At 38.3% G+C, this 19,577-nt stretch overlaps 2 protein-coding genes across 3 annotated transcripts in view; one reads left to right on the top strand and one right to left on the bottom strand.

Moving 5' to 3' along the window:
• Positions 1 to 1,223: 1,223 nt before the first annotated feature.
• On the bottom strand, positions 1,224 to 9,104 carry etfb (electron transfer flavoprotein subunit beta). Its single transcript, XM_034698218.1, has 7 exons — positions 8,954 to 9,104; positions 6,403 to 6,561; positions 5,910 to 6,068; positions 5,753 to 5,815; positions 4,179 to 4,337; positions 3,776 to 3,990; positions 1,224 to 1,888 (listed from the first exon to the last, which is right to left on the bottom strand). The coding sequence occupies exons 1-6, from the start codon at positions 9,005 to 9,007 to the stop codon at positions 3,820 to 3,822; spliced, it is 765 nt and encodes a 254-aa protein (XP_034554109.1). The 5' UTR covers positions 9,008 to 9,104; the 3' UTR covers positions 1,224 to 1,888; positions 3,776 to 3,819.
• Positions 9,105 to 9,655: 551 nt separating this feature from the next.
• Positions 9,656 to 19,577, top strand: part of LOC117822606 (upstream stimulatory factor 2) — a 24,501-nt gene continuing 14,579 nt past the window's right edge. The window contains exons 1-5 of one of the 2 annotated variants that reach the window (XM_034697431.1): positions 9,656 to 12,702; positions 14,791 to 14,828; positions 16,733 to 16,839; positions 17,769 to 17,888; positions 19,433 to 19,577. The exon at positions 19,433 to 19,577 is cut by the window's right edge and continues 9 nt beyond it. In XM_034697431.1, coding sequence (XP_034553322.1) covers positions 12,668 to 12,702; positions 14,791 to 14,828; positions 16,733 to 16,839; positions 17,769 to 17,888; positions 19,433 to 19,577 — 445 coding nt within the window. In that variant the 5' untranslated portion in view covers positions 9,656 to 12,667. The remainder of the gene's footprint in view (positions 12,703 to 14,790; positions 14,829 to 16,732; positions 16,840 to 17,768; positions 17,889 to 19,432) is intronic. The other variant, XM_034697432.1, reaches the window with a different exon arrangement.

Genomic DNA, 19,577 nt, shown 5'->3' on the forward strand with positions numbered 1-19,577 from the left:
ACTAGTAATATCATAAATGGCAGGATGAAATATGATGTATAACTACTGCATAGAGACATAATCTAGAGCATCACTGAAATTAAGTTTATGACTGATGATTGATTTTAGAAATAAAACTAAGGGTGTGGATTATTTTGACCAAAGTTGCTGAAATAAACACAAAACATGATGCTAAAGAGAAGGGGGACCGGAAAAGTGTGGGTCGGGGTCATGAGATGTCTTCAAGAATGTCTTTTTTTTTAGAAAATAGAAAATGTAATGAGTTTTCTGCCTTTCTTTTTGCCAGATGACACCTACGTTTAGGGTTAGTGAACAGTTAATTATCAAAAGCATCAGTAGCAGAAGGTTAATTCATAAAGGAGCAGGAAACACAGCCACATGCTCATATAGGTAGGCTAATTTTCTGCAGACCAGCTAAATGAAGCCACATTAAATCACTTTGAGGGACAGTGGGGGTCGCGAGTCTTTGGCACCTATATTTTGGGGGTCGCAGGCTGAAAAGTTTGGGAACCCCTGCTACAGAGAAGGGGGACCGGATATGAATATTACCAATTTTTCAGATCTCCACCAAAGGTTAATAATCTGAAATGTGTTCATTTAATCAATCCTTCTGTTTTTCCCCTCATATATTTTGTCCATCACAGTTCTGGAAACAGCCCTTTAGCAAAAGAAAATCCCTTGACAGACACTTAAGTTTTTCGTGGACATGCTTCCCAGTGTGCAGTGTCCATATCCGCGAGTCTTGCGGAAATGTTGGCGTATACTTTGTCCCGCTGGATCTCCTCCTCGGAGTACACTCCGAGCAAGGCCTGCACCTCCTCGTCGCTCCAACGGTCGTAGGTCCTCTTCTCGCTCATGTTGAATTCAAAAGAAAAGTACAAAGTAAACACTGCAGCGTGACTTGCAGGGTTTTAAACATGGCGGGTACAATGAAAACGCTACCAATGCTGGACCAATCAGAAACGTGCAGCCTGCAGGCCTTGCCCCCCAAAAGCCCCGGGGCCTTTGAGAAGTACTACCCCCCTAGCAGGGTCTTTTTAGGGGGGGAAGATTGTCTACCCCTGAACTAAATTTAGCCCCTAGGTACACCGGTCGAAATGCACGTAGTTCCGGGTAAAGTTCCTCCGGTTGAAAAGCGCCTTAACTGCAGTCTACAAAACTTGAAGTATAGCTGAATCTCAACTTCTCCAAAACTGTTACACAAAATAACAGTCACAGATGTGTTTAGATATGAAAAAGACTGGCTGCTTTATTGTCATGGTAAAGTTCTGTACAATCAACAGTGAATTGAGGCGCTTAGGGTTACATTTTGATTTATGATCACCTTCTCTTGTTCATCATGAGGCAGAACTCTCTCTAGGCAGAACTGAAACCCAGTTACACAAACTATACAAATTCTCAGTAGATTGAACACTAATCTTGAAGAACATAATCATCTCATCATGTTTGGGTCCATATTTACATATCATTTACAATAACTGCACCTCTTAACATGTGTGACAACAGATATACAAGATCAAACAGCTGCGACTGTCAGTGAAATGCACCGTACTGGTGGCCTTAATGTGCACTGCGATACAAACAGAGGCATGGATGATAGGAAGCTTCTGGGTTTCAGTTATTGCATAAAGATTGCTAAAGTTAGATCTGTGGCCCATCATTCAGGGGAACCACCCTTTTAGATTAAAATGCACATAAAAGACAAGATGAATCTTTGTGTTTGTTTAGGTCTGCTGAAGTAAAGTGTGTCTCAGTACTCCCCGTCTCCTGTCCGTACCTCCTGTGCATCCTCAGGATCCACAGTCTCAAACAGAGGGATTAGACCGGTACATAAGCTAGTCCTCCGGGCGTGCTTATGTAAAACAGTCAAGATATTCATTAGTGAGTCCTGCAGAGAGAGAAAAGAATATATGATATGTAATTCAAGACAAGAGCTGCAATTAAAATCTTTAATTAGTTTTGCTTTCATACACACAAGACACACAATACTCTTTGTCAAAGCAATTAATTAGTTTTTTTTTCTCTCACAATGAAGAGACAGGGATAAAAGGGTATCGTAATATTAATATTCCAGGCAAATTCATCAATAGCAATTCTATCTCTCATGATAAGACATTTCTATGCTGCATGAAAATACAAGCCTGAAATGTATCAAATCATAGAGAGGCAGAAGTATGAAGGTTTATCAAGAAGGACTTCTCTGGTATGCAGTTTTATCCTACACATTGTTCAATATTTAAAGCCCCCTTTCCTGGAAAACCTCTATTTGAAATTTGACTTATTGCTTATCCAAGAATGTATACATATCATAAATAAATAGTAGTTTGGTACACACAAAGCAATTCTCTCCCAAAATGTTTCAGATAATGCTATTTAGAAGTTGTTTCAGAAGATTCTTGAGAGAAAACTTCAGAACATGACGAAAGGCTGACATGTCAACCACTAACATGACTAGGGATGTGCGCATTTATTCGACTAAAAACATCCTCACCCTCTCTAGTTGGCACCAGGATTACTTGTCGGTTAAACTAATTATTGCGTCTGAGTTGAAGCACAGCTACCATCGCTAGCAGAGGGTGCAGCTCCGTGTAATGGCTACCCTTAACGATATGGTGCTCTACTACCCGGATGTAAACAAGCACAGAAGATAGATGGCATCTTGTAGCGATACATTTGTTTGTAAGATGTGTCTGGTTAAACTGGTGTATAACCACTTGACTGGAGTAGGCATTGGAATCAGGAACCTGTTCCAATTATGTCAAGCTGTCATTATAATTTGCCTTTATGCTTAATGGTTCCCCTTATCAATGCCTTCCACTTAGTTTTGCATGCCTTGTAAAACACTGACATCATGCATTGCAAGAGGCTGTGAATGCGGTCGGCAACCAAGGAGTCGAGGAAGTAATCATGGCGGACAGGAGACAGAAGCGGTCCAAAGTGTAGATTAACTTTTCAAAGAATTACGCCAACAGAGCAGCTAATGTGTTTGACGCTTTCTTTACGTGTTTTCTTTTGTAACTAATTATTTGTCATTTTTAAATTAACACACAACAAGTATGCATACCGGAGATGTTTTCCACTGTCACTTGTTAGTCTTTACATATGACTTATGAGAAAATGTCCTAGTTCCAAAATCTTTGTCACTCATACATTCTTATCATCTTATTTCATAATATACACACACAGGTTATTGTGTACATTACACAACAGTAATCAAGGTAAAATACAAATGAAATTAACTCAAGGAAAATAAATTATATAATATAAAGACAGATAATTCAAGAGGTGACTAGAGCTCAGTTATCGCCTGCATCTCTAGTGCCAGCTTTAACTCTGTCTCTCTAGCAGATTCAACCAGTATGTTATCGTTTTGCTATTAAAATCAAAGTTCTTAGCAGGGAAATTAAGTATCTGTTATTAATACTATCAGGGCCTGTGTCCAATATAAAGAGAGAAGGATTTAAAGTAAATTTGATGCCCAGAATTAGTTGAACTTCTCTTTTGAATATTCTTCCAAAATACAGTTTTGGGCAAGTGTTTTGGTTTAAAGAGTGACCCTGTTATGTGGTGACTTTCAGCAGAATGCATCAGTACTTCTTACAACAGCTATTGGTTGAAACACAAAAAAAGTCCTTGCGAACCAAAAGGCTTTCACAAGAGAGTTTTCAATCGCTGCTGTTACTACAAAAACCAAAGACACATTCAGGAGGGAGTCTCCAGTTAACAGTGTCACTCTATCAAACAACTCTACATGATTAAAAACAGTGCTACTCACCCTGTTGCTCAGTCTGTGCTCCCCTGGGTATGCTCTTGAAGCCTCTATACCTTCCCTGAATCTTTCAGTTTGCCCACCAGGTCATCCACTGTCTCCACCTTCACACCCGCCAGTCTCTGTGGAGGCTCGTCAACTCTCAGCACCTCCAACCGTGATGTGAGATCCACCCCTAACTCTGCAGGCTGTACCTTAGCAATCTTCTTCTTCTTGGCTTTCTGGAACCAGGAAAACACAAGAGAAGGGTATTGTACAGAGTAGACGATGTATTATGTAATTGTATCTAAACTGTCTGAAGTAAAGAATGTGAATGGTACAATAATATACATTTAATGTAGTTTATCCTTTTTATGCTGTTTTATTTATCAATAACAAAGAGTATTCGATGCCCCTCCCTGTCACCTACCATGATGTTAGGCAGGGTGGCATATCTGGGGGTGTTGAGTCGGAGGTCTGCAGTAATCACTGCAGGTGTGCTGATCTTAATAGTTTCCAGGCCACCGTCAATTTCTCTCACCACTTTGATTTTGTCTCCGTCTAATCCCAATTCTGATGCAAAGGTTCCCTGAAACATGAAAAATAAAGAGAACATTTCAGACATCGGATTGTCTCACTCTTTCCCTACAGTGTAAAGAGCAGGGTGGTGGGGGGGTTATTTGAAGTCATGAGACTGTCAACTCACGTCAAATGCTGGTTGGATTGTGTAACAGCATTAAAATTGCACTGCAGTGCCTTCAGAATGACTATGAACTAAGAGAGGTGATGGGTTTGGTAGTTATAATGTTTAAAAAAAATAACTAAAATAATTTATTTTTTTATTCAAGTCAAGTCAAGTCAAACTTTATTGTCATTAATCTGGATAACTTGTATACAGCTGAATGAATAGAAGATAATGACAAGTTATAAAAACAATTTGAAACAACAACAACATGAGGACAGACTAGAAAAAGGGCTGACTATGTGAGTTAAACTAAAACTAAATATGGATGATGGAGTGAATAGATAAATAAATAAAACAGTAAGTGAGGTAGCGCAGGGTGCAAATGTTGCAATATAAATATATTGAAGAAATATTAAAGATAAAATATTGAATTAAAATTCTATTTATCTGATTTTTGATTTTTTAAATCTTTTTATTAACTTTGTTTTTTTGAACTTTTTTTTACATCATTTTGAGAGCTGTGTTGAACACTTGTAATTAACAGTGGAAATAAGACAATAACATAAGACAATAAAATCCTTAAATAATACAAATAAAATAAAAATAAATTAATAAATGCATTATTAATAATAATAATAATAACAAAATAAAAAAACAAACTTAAGGATAATAACAATAATTATCATTATTATTATAATTACAACCATAATAAGAACATAAACCATAATAAAACAATAGAAAAAGCAAACCAATGAATTATTACACAAATATACACGTAGTTTTAATCTTTTATCTTTTGTTTTTATTCGTCCAACATTGTTTTATTTCCTTTTATTTGTCTGCCTCACATTTCTCTTTTAATGTCTTTAAGTTTCTTATTGTAAAGCACTTTGTAACCCTGATTTGAAAAGTGCTATCTAAATAAGATTATCATTATTATTCTCATTATTATTATCACATGGTTAAAATGTTTAGATGTGCCTCAGACTGCCCAACCTCTACACTGTGACTGAGCATGTTAGTAAAAAGCTCCATCTATTGGCCAGCCAGTGGAACTTCCCTTGCCTGAGCACTGAGCAGCCTTTGCCCTGCTTTCCTGCTGTGTGCAGGAACACTGCAGCACTCACTGACCTCAACTGGTCTCTGCTTACTTTGATAAGGCAGCCCGGACAGGAACATAGCCTGATATCAGCACTGCTAATTCACTTTTCTGACAACATAGAAATGAATCCAATTTACAGTAACAGCGGGTTGTTCTTTATTTTTGATCAGGTTGGCTTGATCCTGTTAAGAATTACTGCATTACAGTTAGAACTCACCTGAGGCCAGTCCAATAAGGCTGCTGTCATCTGACCTGTCTGGTTGCAGTCATCATCAATGGCCTTTAAAAGCAACACAAGTCATCAAAAGGAAGTTAGAACTGCAAACTAGACTGAGGATTGTGTGAGATGAATCTTCTCTTTTAGTCCTGTATACCTGTTTGCCGAGTATGACAAGCAGGGCATCCTCCTTTTTGGCCAAAGCAGCCATGATCTTGGAAACCTGCAGAGGTCCCAAGGTTTCATAGTCTTTCCCAGACACCTCCACGTGGATGCCACGGTCTGCTCCCATGGCGAGGGCAGTGCGGATGGTCTCCTAAATGAGTGAGAGTTCTGGGTCAAATAGCTGGCTTTGGAGGGAAAGCAGAACTGGATGCTTTTCACATTTTAAAAAAAAATCAGATCCTGAGTTCTTTTTTAATAATGACCCTTACAGAATCAATATTTGCTATATAATATCAACACTAAATCAAGAGACTGGCATCATTTCCCTAAAAGACATTTAAGAAGAAGAGAAAAACACCCCAAGAAGATTCAGAACCCCTGGAAAGAACTCATCAGAAAGTAGGCATCCTGCCAGACCGTACTGTATTTCAGGAGGACATTGATTAACAAGGCTGGGATGCAGAGTCTGGCCCCATCTCACCCACCTGAGCTTGCTGAGGCCCACAGCTGACAGCCACAACCTCCTTAATAAGCTTCTTCTCCTTCAGCTTGACCGCCTCCTCGACTGCGATCTCACAGAAGGGGTTCATCGAGTGTTTAACTCCATCCGTCACCACGCTGCTGTTGTCCGGCTTCACGCGAATCTGAGGACAAAGAAGAAGACCGCGGGACAGATTCACTACAGGGGTGCCAGGTGACAAACAATCCATACCACCTGGATGCTCTGTGAAACTCTCAGACACAAGGTCTCAAAAAGGAAGTCGGACAGAAAAGGAAAGACATCTTGTGAAGCATGCGTTATGTCTCCTTTCCTTTGGCTGAACTCCTCTTCTAGTTTACAACTCTGGAGTGCTTTACCATTGGACAATGATAGAGAGGAGTTTCCTGAGGGGTTGAAACACATGGGCTTGTATGGATAAGGTTTTGAGAAGTTATCTTTTCTGTGGGATAATCATTGTGTGATCCAAAACTACGCAAACACCCACACAAGCATGCAGAGGAATTATTCCAGATCCATGAGCATCGATTAGCCTCAATTTTCTGGAAAGGCTCCTCATATGATTGTAGAATCTGGTTAGAAGTTCCACAATCGATCATGTTCTGTCAAAGCAGAAGGAGTGTGCTGCTTTAAATAAGGCCTGGCTAACAGCCCACTTTCTAGATTATTCCAAATGCTTGAGACTGTTGTAGAGGTCAGAGCACTGTGCCAGTTGCACCAGTCAAGTTTTTCCATCCCACATTGAAAGCATATTTCTTGATGCATGGAGTAGCTGCCAGATAGAAGGATAAAACAGTCTTCCTGATGTTGCTTCCATAAAGTAGGAGATTTCTTAGTACGTTTTAAAACTTCAAGATTTCCCTGAAACAAACCTAAGAGTGTACAGTTGAGGATGTCCACTTCTGGCCACACAGTGTATTAGAGATAGGACAAATTATAATCACAATAATATATCATCATCCTAACTTGTGTGATGTAATTATCCTATCACTGGAACACACATTATAAATATATTGATGTAATTTGATGCACAAGGCAAACAGATGCCCTTCAAATTTGACTCCTCACTGTGGCAGTAACCCTGCACTTTCTTTTATACAGTTAGTAGGATATTGTGATGTACTATTATATGATTGCCTTTAATCTTTAATAATTTTCAATTATTGCAGAATAACCATATCGTGGTACTACTGTTGTCCTGGGCTATGTATTGGGTATCAGGTCTTTTCTTCCTGCAGTGGTCAAACTTTACAATCAACAACAATAACCTCAACACAGACCCAAGTGCAATATCTACCCCATCTATTTATTAATGTGCAATAATTACTCATCCCTCTCTTCTTACATGTGCAATACGTTTTTTTCTACTCATCTTCTCAGTTCCGTTCTGTACATTGTTTTATACAATTCTACAAGTCTGTACACATTTTTCACCGTGTCACTGGTTTTGTAAATATTTGTAAATTTACTTATTTAGTTGTGTATATATGTTGTAAGATATGCTTATTTTGACTTCTTTAATTCTAATAGCTAATAACTTTTGAATAATTGTTATATATGCTCTTGTTTACTTTGCACTACTACTTTGCTGCTGTAACACTTTAAATGTCCCCGTTGTGGGACAAATAAGGGACTATCTTACTCTTACTTACTATCTTACTGATATCAAGAGTTGTCACATGATTTCCATCCCTGTAGTATAGTACATTTGTATCATGTAACTTCCAACAATTAACCCACAGCTTAGAAATATATACTTTTATTGATTAAATTAGAAAATTAACCATAATCCTCAGATATAAAACTTACAAAACTATTAAAAAATTTAACATCACACATAGCATACTGATTTTGGAAGATTTAATCTGTCACAGAAGTGCAATTAAGCAATTATTTCTATATGCAAATATTGTAACATGTTAAGAAGGTGTACTTTTTCTAGCTCAGTGTATTTCAGTCATGTGGATGTTGGTCTCTTTGACTGTCAGAGAAGAGAAGATAAGTCAGAAGTCCTGTAACTGTATAGATCCTGCTGCAGGCAGCTGGATCAGGACTGGTCTTGCTGTTACATGAAACAGCTGCAAAAAGATATTGATTGTAGTGTTGTGCATTCTCTCGAGGGGACAGTGAATGGTGACTGCAGCTTTGTGCTAGAATTATGCTCATTTAAGAGTTTAAAAACTTTTACTGATCTTCACAGGAGTCACCAATTGTTGAGCAAGGTATCGGGTTACACAACGTGAAGACATCAACCTGGCCAGCAGCTTATTTGTACACTGGATTGTTGCCAGCGGTTATTTAAATATTCCATTACTCTGCATACGGATCTACGTGTTTTGCTTTAGGCTGTGAGCATATTTGTCAAACATGTGTCCAGTTAACGAGTCAGTGCTCCCTTAGTACTGGGATACTACCAGCTGGCTTCAGCAGGCTAATGATAGCTAGCAGAACACACAGAAAGTCAAGTGAGTTAGCACAGAATATAATATATACATTCGTGAAAACGCCAAGTCGAAGTAGAAGTAGAAAATCATTACCTTAACGGCATAGTCAATGACACGTTTAACTCCAACCAGAACACGGCCAGACATCGTAGCTGAAGTGTTTTATTCCACAGTGGCAGACAGCTAACGTGAAAGAGTCACCGCAATGAACCTTCACCCAAGGAGGAGAGGCCGGACTTATTTTACAGTGACACCATGTGGAGGGACGTAAGGGGGCCGCCTACCGTTCCAGCCAATCAGAAGCAGACTAGAATAAACGCTCCCGTCACTGATTGGCTATAACTCAAATTCAGCAGTTGCTAAATTCATCAAACGTTCGGTAACTGTGGTGGTTTCTGTGGAAGTAAGACAGTACAAATGACATAGGGTTTTGGGGAAATCGGTCATTAATGCCTACAGTTGATAATTTTTGGCAATGCAGCGTCTGAAAATGTCTAGAATAAGACGAATTACCCGTTTATAGGGTGGTGCTTCCCATAAACCTGACCGAAACATACCCTACAGAAGAAATGTTCCGCTTGAGTGGGGGAAAGTTCAAGACAAGGGTTTGGTTGTGTTGGTTGCATAGACTGTATAAAATAGGTTGGTTGACATAATACTGGTCAAGTTGCCTCATGCTTGAGATAGCATCCGTCAAAAAATACATACCCACAATCAGTAAAAAGTCAATATGATGATGGTGATGATGACTATCATCATAACTATTATTATTTTATTTTATTTCATTTTGTGATTACGAATGTATGGTGTCCTTCAAAATTTTACATTTTGGAAAACAAATTTACAAAATCAAAAAACACTTTTACAAGCAGTGAGACAATTTTACAACACACTTTAACCATTTCTGAAACAAATTTACATTTATTTTTAACGGAAAGGGAATGTACCAAATACCGGAAGTGATCCGGGAATGATCGAGTGAGGGGATCATTTAGATTGTTTGGATGAAGAGAAACCAAACGGAGCAACGTTTGGTACTGGTACTCCGTTTAGTACTGGGAGAGAACTTCTCTAAGTTTAACATAAACATAATGTCATTGCCAATAATTGTAATTTTTCAAAGGCTAAAATAAAATAAATTAAAGCTCATGTGAGGAACATTCAGGTTATGTCTATTTTGGCATCCCCTGTGGAGCTGGTTGATTTACTCTTTGCTGATCCTGTCCTGTACATAGAGTAATGTTTTCTTCATTAAAAAGGAAAAACCTTGTTTGTTTTATTTGTCCAAAGTGCAACTTACAATGAATCTTTAGTGTGGGAAAATTACAAGAGTCTGTCTGGGTAAAGAGATGTCAATCTACTCTGATACAGGGGTGGAGTAGAAGAAGAAGAAAAAGGGCACAGAAGAAGAATGAGGCAGGTAAGGATAAGGAATGGATAGTGGCAGGGTTGGTATAAGGTGGTATATTGGGTAAATTACACTGGATTTGACACGTGAATGGAGCAAGTTATTCATGCGAATCAAGCAAGCACAGAATAATCCGGCATTTAAATATGCACAAATGAAGTTAAAATATAAAGATGAAACCAGACTTTTTAGACTGGGTCAGCCAAACTAGGGCACCAACTTTTGCAGGGGTGGTATTAAGTATGTTTGATGAATAGCATTTTTACCCTAATTTTCATACTTGAAGTATTAACATGACAGTATCCAAAATATGATATGTTCTTTTGGATTATTTTAATTTCAGAAAGTAACATAAAGTGGCAACATTCAAATTATCTTAGCTTGAATCTTCAATGACAAAGTGGGCTATTCTTGTTCAAAGTCACAAATAGTGTACTGTTGCGACACAGCCAAAATAGTTTGTCTAACTTGAGTACTTCCTCTGAAAAAGCAAATACCCAATCATTGTTTAGAAATTTGTAGTGGCAGGGCATATATATCAATGAAAAATCATCATGAGAGTAAACAAAATAAAAGATGTCTGTTTATTTTATTTAAGTTTGCTTTAAATACAATTAACAGCAACAAACAAGGATTGGATTTGTCTTTGTTGCCTTTCTTTTGACGCGCTGTGAGAGTATTTTGAAGCCCTAAGTTTAGTTTTTCCTCGTTGTTAGTTTAACTTTAGCTTCAGATGAGAGTTAAAACTGTGTTTTCTGTTGACTGTGATCTCAGGAGAGGTAGGATGTCGTAGCAGTAGCTGAGCAGGATTTTGTCAAGCCTTTTTTTCTCATTAGTTGCGTGCATTTTCTATTTTCTAATATGAGTAGTTTTTTTTATCTGATGGGTTATAGGTGTTGACTGTGGTAATCCTTATCACAGTAATGACAGGGACACAGAGTGCATCAGTTGTGGTCTCGACTGGTCTTGATATAAAATAGGGAGTCCGCCCAGTCCGAGACAGAGACAAGACGGGGTAAAAATGTTTCCGATTCCAAGACGATACCGAGACCTTAAATAAGCGGTCTTGAGCAAGGGAGAAGTTCCCTCGGCTGGTGGTGAGGCTTACAGCAGTGTGAAAAAAACTGTCTCTCCCATTCATTTGAATGGGGGAGCAGTCAAACTTTAAAAAATAAATACACGTCGTACGAATGTTTCTCACATCCGTATGCTGTGGTTATATGTAGTTAGTATTTGACTGTTTTGTGTCCAAGTCCTCTTTTTCCTGAAAGGTTTCTTTTTCATTAGTTATTAGAGTTTAAAAAACGGGGTTTCCTTTGATTCACAGCCGCCGTAGAGGGAAACTTTAAAGGACACACAGCATCTTATGACGTTACGCTGTAGGCTGGAGCTCGTTACAGTGGCTTCACAGGCTCTGGCTGCACAATGGAGCGGGATTTTTTGGCTTCAGAACTGTACAACGGGAAGAGGCAGAGCAACGCTGTCCATTTAATATACAGTCTATGGTCTCAAGACCAAGACCGGTCTTGAGTACTACAACACTACTCTCTGTTCCCCACATTTCCTGTCTCTCTTCAGCTGGGGTGACCATTAAAGGCGAAAATGCCCAAAGATATAACTATATAAAAAAACTTTAAGAGGGCCATGACCACCCCTGGTCACCCTTAGAAATGCCCCAGCTGTGATTTCAATCAGGGGTGCAATGAAACACATTTATTTAAGTAATGATTCTTCTCTCTAATAGCCTTGAAGGTCATTTAGGGATATCATTATCAATTTCCCTGCGTCCTCTTAAGGATTTTATATAACCAGAAGAGACCTGAATAAGTTTGATCTTTGATGCAGGAGAAAGCATTGTGTGCTAGGTACTTTGTGTCTGTTTTCTTGGGGAAAATAACAATAATGTGTCATAGCCTATAAACGTTTCATCCAATACTTGTTCTGTTCTGAGCCAGACCATAAAGCCACATTTTTATAAAGTCACTGAACATTAATGTTACCCCTGAGGACACTTGACGGTGGATTCGGTTTATGTTTTAAAATTGAATGCTCCTTTGAGATAGTTTCCGTCCTTCCCATTTTCTCCTCAGATGACCATCATCATATCCACGAATTCCACTCGGTGTATTGGTCTCGGGGGATAAAAACAGTTCCTTTGATCACGTAGACCGCGGTGGTCTTCAGTGAGCTGAAATCCTCCTCTAGGCGGTCTACAGCTGATTGATCGGAGTCACCTCGGCTCACCTAACAGCAGCGGCGGCCTCCATTTTAACTCCGACACCGAGCCGTACCTCACGTGTCCTGGGCTGTCTCTCTCACATGACCCGAGTGTTTGTTCCCGTGATCAGCACTTCCATCTCCGTCTGTGACACCGAATATCACTTTTGATTCTCACACTGATGGATATGCTCGAACAGAGTCTGGACAACTCAAGGTAACAGAGTCGATCAAAATGGCTAACTGGGACATGCTAGCAACAACATGCTATATCAGATAGCTTTAGGATGCGTAACAAGGCCCGACATTAGAGAACTTGTAGAAACAAATTCAAACAAGATTGTGATTAAAAGAAGAGAAATGTGGAGAACTTTGCAAGGTGATAACTGAGTATTAATAACACAAATGAGCTATGTCCAGTTATGGGAAAGGGGATAATAATGAGCTAATGACAGCAGAACAGCTAAGCTAGCTTTAAAAACAAACGGCTGTGTTGTCAGCTTCTGTGGGTAACACAACTTTTTGTTACACTGCACCTGTACTCCTTGATTCTTATATATGTTCACACCCAGCCAAAACAAAGTAAAGGGTACTTTAACCCTTCTGTTATTTGTGGGTCAAATTAACCCTTTGGAAATATTTTAGATAATATATTCTATATGCGTTTCTAGCACATTCTTCTCTACATTGAATCCCAGCACCCCTAAAATTTGAGACACTTTTATTTTTTTTCACTGTATGTCCTTTTTAACAAGCTAGAAAAGTTTCAGAACCATGCAGTACTTGGTTGAAACGTAATATTTTAACAACAAAAATACAGCAGCTCCACCACGTTTTACATGATGTGCATTGCATTTCAAATGAAAGTCCAAAAAATAACTCCAATGTCAATTTTTGGTATTTTTGGTACTCACCATAGGGGGCTGGTTTACTCCAGAAACATACATACTGTTTATGGAGCTGTTGTATCAAATTGAGTTGTCTTTCCCCAGAAATTAGGGTTACCATATGTTTCTTTTATGATTCCAATCCATTTCTCTTTCGCTGTGGCTCAGCATTTAAATAACCTTTACCAGATTTGATGGTTTAGTCACAGACTTTCCCAAAAAGGGTTGTACTTTTCTTTTACAAATGTAGGAATAAAAATGCATTCAAATGTACAAAACAGTGAAATGTATCTTGCCCGGCTCAGCAACTCTAAATATCTGATCCCAGAATTGCCCCTGATGTATGCCTTCCAAACCAGCTAAATACAGCATAAAAACCTGCGCAGCATGTGACAGAAGAGGAGTTAGTTTATCAACATCACTTCATAAAAATAAAAAGATTCAAAATTTAAAATAAAATAAACAAAAATCCATGTCATGTAAAACTATTGTATTTGTATTTAGGGCTTACCAATGTACTTAAAGAGTTTTAACATGAATTTGAATGAAAAACGAGTGATTTATCCTCATTGAACAATGATCTGTGAGAATTAACCCTCCTGTTATGTTGTGGGTCAAATTGACCCATTTTAAAGTTCAAAAATCTGAAAAAAAAGTAAAGTTTTTTTTTGCTATGAAACTTCTGCTTGGCTTATTTAGCGTAAATAACTTATAAAATGAAAATGCCTTGCCCAAGGACACTTTACTATTTGACTGCAGGAGCTGGGATCAAATAGAAACAAGCTGGCAGCCATTGGGACAGTGAGAGACAAGTCAGTAGAGCAACTTCCACTGCTCTATAACCCAGGCCCTAATGTCACAGTGGATGAAAGGCTAGTGGCATTCAGAGGTTCCTCCCATTGTATGAAATATATGCCTTCCAAACCAGCTATACAGCATAAAAACCTGGGCAGCATGTGACAGAAGAGGTGTCTCTTGTTAATTTATCAACATCACTTCATAAAAATAAAAAGATTCAAAATTTAGAATAAAATAAACAAAAATCTATATCATGAAACACTTTTGTATTTATATTTAGGGCTTTTCAATGTACATTTAAAAAAGTTTTAACATAAATTGAAAAACGAATGAGTTATTCTCATTGAACCATGATCTGTGAGAATTAAAGAACACCAATGGACCAAATCTTCATTTAAATGGTTAGTAATGGAGTTAAAAATTAGATTAAAACAATGTGGATTGGGATTTTTTGGGTTCTGACACTTTTGGATAATTGAATATGCCCCGGGTCAAATTGACCCAGGAACATTATTGCTGTTCCAGAGAAACGAACATAACAGGAGGGTTAATTTTAATAATGTTATTTATAAGAAGCACGTGTGTAGTTTCTATTTATCACTTGTGTGTTTGGTTTGCAGCCAAGAGAAGCAAGAAGAAGTTGTCCAGACATCTGAAGGTAAAAATTATTCATCAAGTCTCATTTTTCCCCTCTAAGAACTCCACAGCAGTGATGTGTATATTTTGTATAATAGGCAAAGGAAAATAGTTGAAGTTTTAATACAAATAAGAATTGCTTTGTGTATTTGTTAGTTTTTGCAATATGTATGCACAATATTGGACGTTTGTTAATATCTGATATGCCAATATTTTCAAACTCATTTTGGCAGAAATTAATATTGATACTGATCCAAGTACATCATTATGCTTGTGGAAGCCTGCATCTTCTACCACGCTGAAAGGCTGGTTATTAAGAGCAATGAATCCAGTGAATTTCTTGATAGACTCCTTAACCTTTGGTTGGTTGCTCTTTTATTTCTCAGTGGAAAGACTGAACTTTTCAAAATTGATTTACCCTTTATTTCACCAGGAAGTTCCTTTTGAGATAAAAAATCTTGAGAGACAGTGGCCAAGGTTGACTTACAGAGTCACAAACAACAACAATAACACAAACAACTCAACACAGAAATCACAATGGTCAACATTTCTGAAAAGATATTCAAATACACAGCAGACTTTCAAGAAATACAACCACATTCTTTATGATAATCTTAAATGTGTTCAGTGATATTAATCTGACCAATTTGACCTCTTTTTGAAGATTATTCCATGTCCAAGGTGCGTTACAGGAAAAGTCAGATTTTCCAAGATCTGTCAAAACCCAGGGGTGGAGTGAAGAGCAATAAATCAGAGGATGTAGAGACTACTGATAGGTCTTTGCTGGCGCTGGAGCTTTATCATTCTTACACAAAAGGAACCTCTTGGTGCTTCACAATGACAGTTCTTGAGATGCACATTTTAAGTGTCAATGTTACAGGAGTGTTGCTTTGCTCCTCCTCACATCACCTGTGCTTCACAAGCATTGCAAAAATACTGTTTTGGTGTCTGCCCAGACATTTGGAAATACTTAAACACAGCTGACATGTTGAAGCTCATTGTTCTTTGTTCTTTTTTCTTTATTAGGATCCCCATTAGCGTCCACATTGTGGTTGCTAGTCTTCCTGCAGTCCACACAAAAAAACACAAATAAGAAAAACAGCCATTTAAAGTCGCACTGTATCCATAAAACAAAATGCAATAGCAGCCAACTAAAAAAAGCAAATGCTAAATAAAGTAATGATCTCAGCAAATGAACAATATGTTGCATTAAAATTAAAAAATAAAGGAAACGAAAACAAAATTGTCAAACACGTGGCACCAAAAATGAATAATACAAAAAGTTTCAAACTATGATTTCATAACAACATCTATGAGAAATTCATCAGTATGTGTTTAAAAAAATCTTGTGTACGCAAAATGAATGTGCCAACCTATCGGTCACAAATATCAATGAAAATTTGCACATATCTGCAAATACTGATGATTCATTTTTTAAGCTTTTATCATCCAGCTGATCCATCAATCAATCTTTATTTGTATGGCGTCAAATCACAACAAATGTTATCTTAAGATGCTTTTACAAACAGAGCAGGTCAAGACCGTACTCTGTGTTAAATTATTAACCAAGACCCAACACCAAGACAAGATAAGATCTAGTTTCATCTTAACAACAGGACTCAGTCTGACCTCATTTTAATCCACCACGAGTAGAGCACTTTGCAGTATTTAGCAAGTTACAGCAGTAAAGACAAACTTCCTTTAACAGGCAGAAACCTCGAGCAGAACCAAACTCATGTTAGACAGAAATCTGCCTCGACCGATATCTGATATAATGCGGATAATATTGTGCATTCCTAGTTTGCAATTGAGAACCTTGAAGCATTTGTAACTCATAGTGGTGTATAGTTTTCTGCTGAAGGCTCTCGTAGCTGTTCTTCATTTGTTTTCCTTGCAGCTTCCTTTAACCTTTTTTATCCCCCAAAGACGGAACAGGTGAGGAGCAGGAAGCTGTCACCATCGCCAGCGTCCAGCAGGCTGCAGGGTTTGGAGACCACAACATACAATATCAGTTCCGCACTGAGGGTGGTCAGGTACGTAACTACAGTAAACAGGGTGAAAAGGGTTGGGAGAAATGCGTACATGAGACCAATATTTCCCCACACGTATGCATTTGTAAGTAAGAGTTGAGTCATTAGAGTGTTTTCCCGTTAGTGCAGTCACCTCGCAGTGTGAAAAAACATCTCACGAGACAATCCGTCTGGTTGGAAGTTACGTCGTTATCTGGTAGTGTTATCATGTGTTTTCTCTGGCTGATTTTGGCTCCCTCCTTTTTTTTCCCCAAAGACAAGTCAGGAGGATAGCAGGCTCTTAATTGCCTGAAGGTACGAATGTGTGTTTTTCTTTTTCTAGTCCCGTGATTGACTGGTGACCTTTGTCAAGAGTGTCTCCTCGCCATCCCCTAATCGAGTTAATTCACTTCAACATGTGGACAATGAAACAGTGAAGCAAAAAGAGAGAGAGAAATAATTTGTTCAAGTTAGTTTCTCTGTATTTGGATTATTTACACTGGAGGGAATTAAAGCAGTGATCCATGTGGCTCATTTGGCTGTAAACAAGACTAGCGTGAGCGATCATGTGATTACAGTCTGGCCTGGGATTGGCATGGGGCTGCTGTCACATGTCAGTCAGGAGGAGAGTCACATGATGGAGGAATACAAATACTGATTCTTGGAATAAACAGGCTCATTTTTCTCCACTTGTTTTTAAAATTGAATCAAGCGCATATGCTTACGCTTCAGAATGTGCCTTAAGTGAGATCAATGCGCGACTGAGAGTAGGACTGCAGCGCTAGACACGAGAGGCTCAGCTGGATAGAGGCAGCAGATATGATAAACAAATCTTCAAGCCAGGTAAAGTTTTGTTGTGGCTTAGCACACCTGTCATGGGACTGTTTACAGCTTCACACAAACAAATGGTTGCTTAGTGCTTACTAACCTGTGCTCCTCTCTGCACCTTCCAGGTTACGTATCGTGTTGTTCAGGTGACTGACCAGCAGCTGGAAACGAGAGACGATGGAGGAGGAGCAGTGAGTGTCGTCTCTGCAGCAGCCTTCACAGGGGCTCCTCAGGCTGTGGCTCAGGTACCAAAACCTCCCTCTTTTTATCGTACTTTTAGGTACTTTTACCTTGAAATAAGCAAAACATCTGACAATTGAACAAGTTAAAATTTGCTTGGTAAGATTTCTTAAAATAAGAGGTCATATTTAGTAAACTGTGATCTTAAAATTAGCAGGGAAAACTTATTTTAAGCAATATTTTACCAGTATTTTAAAGCTTAGTGTCTCAGAATAAACCAGGAATGCTAACAATTAATATTTTTTCACTCAAAAAAGATTTTTGCATTAATACATTTCATGTCAACTTCTTCATTTGAGATATATTCACCTTCATTTTAGTTGTATTATAGCAGCACTTCTCTAGGTTTAAGACCATCTTTTACTTGAAATAAGATTACAAAGTTTAATTCGAGCATCTTGAGATATAATGTCTTCACATAGTGAGCTGGATATACTAATATTCAGTCATGTTGTTTTTTAGGATAAGCCAGATATGCTCTAAAGTAGGTGTTTCATTGTGTGCATGTAGTTTGAGGATGTATATTTTTATATGATTTAGAAGAAACTGCCTGAAAACTGTAACCCACCCTTAAAAACAACAACTTCTCTTTCTTTTTTTTTATCAATGGAGCTGTTTTCTGATAGATTCTCCAATAAAATGCATTTACCTAAATCAAGTAAAGTGTTTGTCTTAAATCAAGATTATCCGTCTTCTACAAATAAGATCTCAGCTTGAAAAAATGTATGAAATGTAAAATAAACCTAGTTTCTTCTGAATTACAAATCAAAACAAGATCATTTCAAGATTGTTTGACTTAACAAGATATTTAAGATGTCTTAAAACAAGTCCCTCTATCTTGCTCAAATGTTGCTTGTTAAATAAATGTATCTTAAATCAAGTGGGATAAGACATTTTGACTAAAAATGAGACAATTTCACTTGGTAAGATTTTGTGTTTCTGTAGACTCAGCTTGACTTTGAAGACTAATGCTACAGAACTGAAATGCTGTCTAAAGATGGTTAGAAACGTGTTTGAGTCCCACGATTCTGCTCTGTGATATGTTTTTATTTTTCTGTGATTAGAGATCAAAACAGAGGTAGTTTGTCTGAGCTTTTCAAAAGGATTAGAAACAGTAAAGTGTGTGTTTGAGCATGATGTCTGTTTAAAAAAAAGAAAAAGAAAAAAAGAACTCATAAAAGAGTTAAAGACACAGCTGCAGTTTGTTTTTCTAGTAAAAGAAACACTGGAAGTGTTCATAGCTAAATTCAGGAGAGAAAAAAAATCTGTAAAATCTGCAATTTTCCCACAAGAACAGCTCAAAATTGTTTTCATTTGCAGAATGCTGCTGGACTGACCTCACTATTATCTCTTCTAACAAGATCCCTGCTGCTTCCTTTTTTTTCTCCTGCTGTCAAACCGCACCGAGTCTTACTCAGGGGGGCCGATGGGGGATACCAGTATCAAGTCTGACAGAGACTGAGGTGTGCGTTTACCTGCTGCGACTGCTCCATTGCTACCTGTTCATGCCTTTCCCCCCGTCTCTCTTCCTCTCTCTTATCTGTCACAGGCTGTGATCCAAAACCCCTTCAGTAATGGAGGAAGCCCAGCAGGAGAGGCGGTGGGAGGGGAGACCCGCTTCGCTTACTTCCCCGCGTCTGCTGTGAGCGACGGGACTGTGTCTGTGCAGGCCGCCGCGGACCCCGCATTCACAC

The sequence above is a fragment of the Notolabrus celidotus genome, chromosome 12 (assembly GCF_009762535.1).
Source record: "Notolabrus celidotus isolate fNotCel1 chromosome 12, fNotCel1.pri, whole genome shotgun sequence".
Classification (NCBI taxonomy): domain Eukaryota; kingdom Metazoa; phylum Chordata; class Actinopteri; order Labriformes; family Labridae; genus Notolabrus; species Notolabrus celidotus.

Excerpts from the sequence above, each read along its gene's own strand:
- etfb (XM_034698218.1), bottom strand. The coding sequence starts at position 9,007 with ATGTCTGGCCGTGTTCTGGTTGGAGTTAAACGTGTCATTGACTATGCC. Across the intron at positions 6,069-6,402 it reads GTGGGCCTCAGCAAGCTCAG|GAGACCATCCGCACTGCCCT; the intron begins GTGGGTGAGATG and ends TCACTCATTTAG. Across the intron at positions 4,338-5,752 it reads CCTTATTGGACTGGCCTCAG|GGAACCTTTGCATCAGAATT; the intron begins GTGAGTTCTAAC and ends TTCATGTTTCAG.